The sequence below is a fragment of the Gavialis gangeticus genome, unplaced genomic scaffold (assembly GCF_001723915.1).
Source record: "Gavialis gangeticus isolate Ggan-Ray unplaced genomic scaffold, GavGan_comp1, whole genome shotgun sequence".
Classification (NCBI taxonomy): domain Eukaryota; kingdom Metazoa; phylum Chordata; order Crocodylia; family Gavialidae; genus Gavialis; species Gavialis gangeticus.
In genome coordinates, this window is record NW_017729022.1 from 71,589,926 (window position 1) to 71,599,795 (window position 9,870).

General features: G+C 44.1%; 1 protein-coding gene across 1 annotated transcript in view; it reads left to right on the top strand.

The window, feature by feature from the left end:
• Nucleotides 1-3,823: 3,823 nt before the first annotated feature.
• PAH (phenylalanine hydroxylase) overlaps nt 3,824-9,870 on the top strand; it is a 92,219-nt gene continuing 86,172 nt past the window's right edge. Inside the window, exons 1-2 of the mRNA XM_019515360.1 lie at nt 3,824-4,011; nt 8,728-8,835. Of these exons, the coding sequence (XP_019370905.1) occupies nt 3,970-4,011; nt 8,728-8,835 (150 nt within the window). The 5' untranslated portion in view covers nt 3,824-3,969. The remainder of the gene's footprint in view (nt 4,012-8,727; nt 8,836-9,870) is intronic.

Consider the following 9,870-nt stretch of genomic DNA (forward strand, 5'->3'; position numbering starts at 1 on the left):
TCCTAAAATCCAGGGCCGCTGCCTTACTGCATGCCTTTGCCACCTTGCGCTGGATGGTGAATTCCAGCAGGCGATGATCACTGTCGCCCAGGTGGTCGAGCACCCGCAGCCCCCTCACCAGGTCATCACCCGTGGCCAGCACTAGGTCCAACAAGGTGTCCCCCCGGTGGGGCTGTGCACCTCCTGGGTTAGATGGGGGTCCTGCACTCTGTCTAAAAACCTATGCAAGTGTTCAGACCTGGCTGACTGCTCTTCCCAGCAGATGTCCGGGAAGTTCAGGTCCCCCATGATTACCACATCCTTAGCCTTCACTACCTCTGTGAGCTGACCCAAGAAATCCTGGTCAAGCTCCTCACCCTGGTTGGGAGGTCTGTAGTAGACTCCCACATTTGCAGTACCCAAAGTGTCATTTAACTTTGGAAGCTCATTGTGCAGTAAATAATTGCAATTATGACCCCCATGCTCTCATTATTAGCACAAGCCATGCTCAAGTTCTCTGTAAGTAGTTCCATTGGTTTTCAAAGTCATACTGGGATGTTAAATTGGGGTGTCAAAATGTGATCCATTAGAATTAGCACTTATTAGAATTTTAAAGCAGAAGTAATTGGCAGTGATTTCATAGTTTCATAGTTGGTAGGGCTGGAAGGGACCTGAGCAGATCATCAAGTCTGACCTCCTGCCATGGGCAGGAAAGAGTACTGGGGTCAAATGACCCTGGGTAGGTGTCTGTCTAGCCTCCTTTTGAAGATCCCCAGGGTAGGGGCAAGCACCACTTCCCTAGGAAGTTGGTTCCAGCTCCTAGCCACCCTGACTGTGAAGTAGTGCCTCCTGATATCTAGCCTGAATCTACTCTCAGTCAGTTTATGGCCATTATTCGTTGTTACTCCCGGTAGTGCTTGGGGGAACAGGGACTCTGCCATTGCCTGCTGGTCCCCCTTGGCAAGTTTGTAGGTGGCCACCAGATCCCCTCTCAGCCTTCTTTTGTAGGCTGAACAGGTTCAGGTCCCATAGCCTCTCCTCATAGGGCCTACCCTATTGCTCCCTGATCATGCAAGTGGCCCTCCTCTGGACCCTCTTGATGCTGTCCTCATCCCTCCTGAAGTGCAGCGCCCAGAACTGGATGCAGTACTCCAACTGCGGCCTGACCAGTGTTGCATAGAGGGGGAGTATCACTTCCTTGGACCTGCTTGAGATGCATCTGTGGATGCACAACAAGTTACAACTGGCCTTCTTGACTGCGTCCCCACATTGGCGGCCCATGTTCATTTTGGAATCAATAATCATATACACCAAATATCCACCAAAATAATCATTTTGGACTCCAAGATCCTTTTCTGCCTCTGCACTGATGAGAAGGGAGTTCCCCAGCCTGTAGGTATACTGCTGGTTCTTCCTCCCCAGGTGCAGTACCTTGCACCTGTCCATATTGAATCCCATCCTGTTCTCATCCACCCACCCCTGTAACCTGTCTAGATCTAGTTGCAGCCTGTCCCTCTCCTCCAGCATGCCCACTTCTCCCCACATCTTAGTGTCATCTGCGAATTTGAACAAGGTGCTTTTCACCCCCTCGTCCAAGTTGCTGATGAAGATGCGGAACAGTGCAAGTCCAATGACCAAGCCCTGGGGAACCCCACTGCCTGCATCCCTCCAGGTCAAATAAGACCCATCCACCACCACTCTCTGGGTGCGGCCCTCCAGCCAATTTGTGACCCATCTGACTGTGTAGGCATCGATGCCACAGTCACCTAATTTCTTAATGAGAAGGGGGTGAGAGACAGCGTCGAAGGCCTTCCTAAAGTCCAGAAAGACTATGTCCACTGTGACACCTGCATCCAAGGATTTTGTGACCTGGTGGTGGAAGGCCACCAGGTTGGTCTGACAGGACCTGCCTCGAATGAACCCATGTTTGTTGCCCCTAAGTATAATCTCCCCTGCTGGCCCCTCGCAGATGTGCTCCTGGATAATTTTCTCAGAGAGCTTTTCCAGGACTTAGGTAAGACTAACGGGCCTGTAGTTTCCTGGGTCTTCCTTCCTCCCTTTTTTGGAACATGGGGACCACATTGGACCTTTTCCAGCACCTCACCAGAGCACCATGCATGCTCGTAAAGCTGTGCCAGGTGTCCTGCAATGACCTCTGCTAATTCCCTCCGCACTCTGGGGTGGAGACTGTCAGGACCTGCTGACTTGGACACATCTAGTCCCACCAGAAGTTCCCTGACTAGGTCCTCACTGACCCTGGGCCTGGCAGCGCCTCCTCTGGGTCCATCAGGGATCCCAGTGGTGGGGATGTCCCGGTCCCTGCTCAAAAAGATGGAGGCAAAGAAATTGTTAAAGAGGTAAGCTTTTTTGTCTGGTGTGACCACCAGATTTCCTAGCATATCCTGCAGAAGCTCTATGTTACCCGGTACCTTCTTTTTCTCCCCTATGTATTTCAAAAAGGACTTCTAGTTATCCTTGATCCGGGTCGCTAGTCCCAGTTCCATCTCCGCCTTAGCCATCCTAACAGCCCCCCTACAATCTCGGGCAATGGAGGTATAATCCGCCTTGGTGATGGCCCGTCCCTTCCATTGGGTGTATGCCTCCTTTTTAGCTTTGAGACATTCGTGGATGCTTTTGGTGAGCCATGGGGGCTTTTGAGCACTCCTGCCCTTTTTGATCCGCATGGGGATTGTCACCCTTCAGGCTTAGAGGATTGTCTCCTTAAGGAACGACCACTCTTCTTGGACTCCCAACTCCCCTCCCCTCCGGAACCTCAGTGCCTCCCCGACTAGTCTCCTTACCTCACTGAAATTCGCCCTCCTGAAGTCTAGGGCTGTTGCCTTGCTGCAGGCCTTTGACACCCTGCGCTGGATGGAGAATTTAGAGCTAGCAGGTATCAAACTTTTAAGCAGAAGTAATTGGAGGTACTTTATCTCTAGCATGCATCCAACCCAACTATTTCTAGTGGATAAAATGGTAGTGAAGCAATTCCTTCATTCTCAAGGACTTGTCTTCACTAGATAAATAGGTTGAAGTTTTCTACTTCAGTGTGGCTTGTGTTGGTGTACAGCTCAACCTTTACCCCAGTTTCCACATAGGGTAAGTCAACCTGCTGTTTCTTATTCCTTCTTATGCTGTGCTTCAAATCTAGAGCATCTCTTCACCCTTCCCATTATACTTCTTTTCTAACTTTGTTCTGTGCAGTTCATTGCAGCCCCCATTACTGACCATCTTTAGAGGCACTCAGAGTTCTCTTTTTTGGTTCCTTTTGCAGCCTTTTTTTTAATGCCTAAAGTCATACATGCCCCATTTGGTTCTTCTGATTGTTCTGCTGCTGCTCCATCATTACTCTGGTCCTTTCAGCTGTCATAGTTCTCTTCTTCTATCTCTTCTGTCCTTGTGGCTTTTCTTTATGTCCAGGGCACTGTGGTCTCTCTGGATTACCTCCCTGGACTGACTTGCTTATTAAAATAGATCCAAGTGTAAACCCTGTCTGTTGTTTTATACTGTACAATTACCACTCAAATAACCAAGGATATGGAATGGAAACTGCTTAACTTTGCTTCATACAACTACAGTGGGAAGAGCATGCAATGTTATTCTAAAAGGAAGGATCTTAATTCAGATCATGCCACCCACAATAGTCACAGAGGGAGACCACATGCTAAAGGAGTATTAGCTAAATGACACTTCTGGAGAGATTTGAACTCCACTGCTCCTACTGTATTCATGTAACTGTTCATACCCCTCGTGCCAGAAGTGGGTGGGGGGTGGGGCAGGGGTGTGTATGGAAAACGCCCCCCCATCTGCCCACTCTCAGCTGGGAAGGAGGAGGGAACAAGAAAGGAGTGAGAAGGGGACGGCCCTGCCTTGCCTTCTGTAATTTAAATGCCTTTGCACAGTACAGCTCTGTCAGACCTGGTAAGGTCAGAAGGCTTTTACTCCTGAAAGAAGAGGGCATTTCAGCTTGAATGTTATTGGCTTTTCAACATGGAGGCAGAACACTGCAAAATGAATGGAGACCCCTTCCTGGTAAGTAGTGTGGCATTGACAGGTGTTCTTAGCCCAGCAGGTGAAAATATACCACTCTTGGAGGTAGAAGGATGAGTCCTTTTCCCACCTACTTTGTGCCCCTGTCATTGTACATCTTTTGATGAGACATTGGGTATCATCCACCTATGTGTTGTAATGAAACAAGGTTGCTGTTTTAGCAGGTGCAGTGTGTACTCTGCACAGTCTTCTTTTCTGGCAATGGATTTGCTGTTTATTGTAAATTGTATTTACAGATGTGCCAGAATAACAAAAAAAATCTGGCTAACAATAAAACAGAGGAGAGATGTTAGAGCAAAATCATAAAACCTTACCAAATGTATTTGTATATATACAGCATATAGAAGAAGAAAAGAGTAGATCAGGAACAAATTAGGGAGGACTCCATATGTATGTCAGAAAAAGAATGTACCTATTGTGATAAAGAGGGTTAAGGCTGTACATGCTCTTTTTAAAATTCCGATTTTAACATTCCAACACTGAAAGCATAGCTTCAGAGTGCAATGCCCCCTGGTTAACTGTGAACATTATATTTACTGTAGAAGAAAGTGACAGAAGTATTCTATGATCAATGCTGTAGATAAAATATTAGAACCAAATTCTTTACTCATTTGCCCTAGTGCAACATAATTAAAGTCAGGGCAGAATTGCTAAAAAAAAAAATAAAAAGTTGCATACTTTTTCAAAAAGAAACCAAGAGAAGATTGTGGCAACATTTTCAAAAACACCTGGGGATCAGGTTTTTAAAGGCATTTAGTTACCTAATTCCAAATGAAATCTTAATTCCAATTGAAATCCATAGTACATTAAAAAGTTTGTTTCTCAGTGACTTAAAAAATCAAACTCCACTTTCAAAAGTTAGAGACATAGACCCCCAAAATGTCTAAGTTACTTTTACTCTGTCCTAAATTGTGTAGGTGCTTTTGAAAATATTATCCTATTTCATCCTGTGAATTTATAGCATGCTGTAGAGGGCTTGATCTCATTAGCCAATGAGACATATACATGATCTATTCAGTTGTGAGAGAGTGAACTCTTACTTGTGTTAATAAAAGGAAAACTGTACCAAATTTGCTGTGCCTAGAACAAAGAATTAAAAATATAGGAAACACAGCATAAATAAGTGCATACAAAAACTGTGGTCATACTTACTTCTCAAAGCTTTATGACTGGTGTGTTTGCTTTGGTGTATTTGTTATTCATAGCACCCAGCCTCAGAAGATGGATAAGGATCTTAAACACTTTACACCTGTTTTACAATGAAAAAAAAAGCATTTCATCTCCCCGTTTTGCAGATGATTAAGGCAAAAACTTCTCTTAATTCATGAGTAGTTTTCCTGAGGTTAGCTGGTCCGCTTATAAGTATAAAGTGAAGCATGAGACAGAATGCTTCCAGGATTAGTGTCATAGTCTATTGTAATATATCTGATTATGTGAACTACAAATTTACTTTTTCAGAAGAGCAGAAAAGCCTCTTTAATGGAAAAGTTGTTCAAAAAACATTCTGATTCAATAAATTAAAGTCAGGAATAAAACAATGTATCAGGGTTTGGGTTAGAATTTCTAGGGGCAGAGTTTAAAATCACATGGTCTAAAAACTACCTTGTAGCTGCTTTGCAGGATTTGTGCCTCTGACTGTATACCGTGTAGGTGTTGAACTCTCACTTTCCTCTTTGCTATATATGTTCATGTAAACCTGTGATGGGGACCAGTGCAGTGCTCTAATGTGGGACATTTGCTTAAAACAGGGATGCTCAACCCCTGGTCCATGGGCCAGATCCAGCCCCTGGTGCTTTGTTATTCAGCCCATGGAGCTTCCCATGGGTCTGTGGGGAGTCTTGCAGGGCCCTGGCCTGTGTGTTGGATCTAGAGCACAGGGTGGTGCAGAACCTGATCCCATTACAGGTCTGGGATAGGGCAATGCAGGCCCCTGAGCACCAAACTCCAGGCATGGGGCATTGCAGAGGGCATCATGGGACCCCAGGGTGCCAATTCCAGAGCACAGAGCCCGACAGAGACAATGTCCCAGTCCCAGAGTTCTGATCCTAGCAGATGGAGGTGTGGGGCTAGATGGAGGTGGTGCAGAGTCCCAGGTCCCTAATCCCAGCATGCAGGACTGGGCAGAAGCAGTACAGTCTGGATTTGGCCTGTGGACCAGCCCCACACCACCCAGTTGGCCTACAGGACCAAAATGATGAGCACCACTGGCTTAAAAGATCACTTTAATGGCAAAGTTGACTGAGTTTGAAACTGTTTAAAACAAAGTTTATTAAAATCAAATGCTGACTATACTTGCTGGACATTCATGTAATAACTCTGTTCTCAGTTTTTTGTGTGTAATAAGTTTATTTTCCAAGGGACCTTGCGTGCAGAACATCAAAGCCATCTGGTGCTACCATTTCAGAAAGACCGTGCTTTTTATTGACTAATTTAAACCTCATTGACTTGGCCAGACTCTGGATATTTGTTTTGCCTTTTTGAACCGAACAGTTTCATCATTTAGTTACATGATTGCTTCATGAGTGAATGTCTTTCATTAGCTGGATGCCATATCACAGTTTATTGCCCTCTCCCTCAGCCTTGGTAACTTAGGCAGGAATGGATCAATAGTTGGATACATCACCTCAGAGAACAGATAAATGTTGCAGGACGTGGTGCTGACAGCTTGACAGGTGCCAGTGTTCATTCTAACTACATAAAACCAGCACTCCAATATACTGCCAACAGTTATGGAGGTGCTGCTGAGGTTCTACCTTTCATGTGAAATGTAAAGCACATGTCCTGACCATTTGTATTTATTGCAGGGCTAATGACAGTGCCTATAAGATTAAGATTGCTAATCCTTGTAGCCAAATCTTAATTAGACGTACGTTCATCAATTGTAATTGCATCCAAATTCTTCCAGCAGTTTGTTTTGGCAGTGGTATTCTTTTCTTGCTACCCTAAACTTTTAAGTAGTCCTGCCATATGCTATTAAACATTTGCTGTTTTAAACCCTAATGACCACTGTCTATCCATTACCTGTTGCCTCAGAGTGTTGTGATATGTTTGTTATTAATTGCAAGGTGATTTGAAAACCTTAGTCAAAAGGTGCTATAATATTATCATACTGCCTAGGGGTCCTAGTTATGGCTAAGGATATCACTGTGCTAGGTGCAGAGCAAATATTGAACACAGAAGGAAAAAATAACCAGCCTCTGTTCAACAGTTTTTACCGTCTATACCAGCCCCATTAAGGTCATTTTAGTGGCCCACAGGGAGTAGAACTAGGCAGAGATCCACCTCTTGCAATTACAGTTCTCATGCTAATAGCATGAGAAAATATTGTCTGGCAAAATAACAAGAGGTTTTTTTTTTTTTTTTAAAAAAAAGATTATTGTTCTGTGTGTAACCAGGAAATACAGTCCTGCAAAGAACCATCTTTTCTATTTGGGTGCAAGTAGGAAGCTGGTTGCTCCTTTTGCTGCAGAATTAGTCTTTCGTGTATCCTGGCACTATTATGTATATATGAATTTAACCAGGAGTTTGGTGTGAGAAATAAAGCTACAATGTGACCCAGAAAATACAACCCTGAATAACATTGCAAAGAGAAATGAAAAGGATGAATCAGCAATTTAGGTGCAACCAGGGGCTTATGGCACTGGGGTTCAGTTCCCTGTTTTGCCACAGACTTCCTGTGTAACCCTGGAGTTCATATTTAGGTGTGTAACTGAGCTGCCTATTCTGTGTAGTTTACTGGTCTCTGGTGTGCTTGAATGGGCGAGGCTTATTTAGCATCAGGAGGAAGGCTGTGTAGACATGCCCCTTGGGTCAGATGAATTTCAAGGTGTTTTCAGATAGAAGCCCTGTTGGAGCTTCAGAAGTTCTTAAGGCATCTAGCTTCTGCTGAAATCAGTAGGTGATATACGTGTAGGTGATATACGTGTTTTGAAAATCCCACTAGGTGCTCTTTGGTATCTTTAGGCACATTTGAAAATCTGGCCCTTAGTTTCTTACGCTTCAGTTCCTCATCTGTAAAATGGGGATAACAGATATTTCCTTCCTCATAGGTATGTTATGAGAGTAAAAACATTAAATTATTGCAAGGTACTCATACTATGGTAATGGGAACCAGTAAGTATCATAAAAGCTAGACATCCTAACATGTCTTTCTTAATAATTGAAGGAAGCAGAACTTGATAAAATAGGAGTTATTAAGAAATACTAATGCAGTGGTGTAACAAGCAGAGTTGATGCCCGGGGCAAACCCTATGGGTGAGTTGCAGGGGGTGAAACAAAAACCTAAAATAATATCTTTTCACAGCGGATGAAAAGGTGCTCATATTAAGAGTTCATATTTTCAGGTGCACCAAAGCTAAATAAGTAATTTATGAGCTTAATAATTTAATGGTATCTGAGAGATAAGGCAGGATAGAAATGCTATGCGGTCTTCTTACTGCTCTTCTTCCCCAGCTCCAACCCCAGTACTAGTTTGATGTACCAGTTCATCATCCCAGCAGGCCCACAGAAAGAAACCACTCCAGCAAGGCCAGAGTATATTTCGGCTCTGGCTTGATACACCTTCTGTCCTGGAGAGGGTTCCTCAGATGTCTGTTCAGAGCAGCTTTAGATTCCCTTTGTGTTGATGGAGGACTTACTGCAGAGCAGCACTGAGCCTTGTATTTCCAGTCTATTCCCCTCTATTCTTTTATCTTTCAGGAGTCTATGTACATCGAAGAACACACAAAAGAAAGTAGCTTCATCTCTTTGATCTTCTCTCTGAAAGAAGAAGTTGGGGCACTGGCTAAAGTTCTGCGCATATTTGAGGTAAATATTTTACTACTTCCCATGTGTTCTTCAAAAAGTCAGTATCTCTAATGCTTCCCCCTATTTTCACATGATTCTACCTTTCATAGGGGCAGGGGCAAGGTAGGGAGGGGAAAAGAAGGCTCTGAAACTAAGTGTAAGGGAAAGAAAAATGCAGCCATAATGTGGGTTGGTATCTGGCTCCCCTGCAAGGGACTGCCTAATGTTTATTAGTGCCCCCCCACCAAAATTGCTGTCTAGTGGGTTTGGAAAACCAGGACTTTGTGATCACTCTACAAGCTTCTTTTCTGAGATCAAATTTTGCCATGTTTAGTCTTGGATCAGAGATGAGCATTTTAATGTGAAATGAACTCCACCACCATTTTTAATTTAATTTAATAGGGCAAGAGTGAGAATAATGTGTTTTCTCCATTTTATGGAGTTTATTCAGTTTTCCTTTTTACCACAGAAACAATTGCATTTGTTTTGGTTGTAGAACAATGTCTCTGTATGTGTTTGTATATTTTGATATATGAATGTATATCAAAATTGCAGCAGAAAGATGGTAGGAAGATAAGAGATGGACGGAGTTAGTGTTCTGAGATGCTGGAAATGGCAAATGGTGACCATAATGGTTATTTTTCACTGTCTTGTATTCTGTGTAGTCATTGACATCTCGACAAAGTGACTGAAAGGTATGTGTAAAACTATCAAATCTGAATGGGGCCCATGCAAGCACGTGCATTTGCAGGAGCTCAAACAGAAGTGGTGCAAATTTGAGCCAGGGCTTTTTGCCTCTGCACCCACGCTTGGACATGCACTTTGTTGTGGAGCAAATTGTGCCACTTGGGGCAAAATAACTCTGCCTGGCTCCTCCCAGATCTGCAGCCAGAAGGAGCTAGAGCCTGGGGCAAGCACCTGTCTTGGCCCCAGCAGTACAAAAAGCTGCCTTGACAAGTAGCTTCAGGGCTACTCACTTTCAGGAGCTTCTGGGGCCCAGCCACTTAGTACCTAGGGACACTACCCCTTGTGCCAGCTGGACTGCTGAAGAAGCCC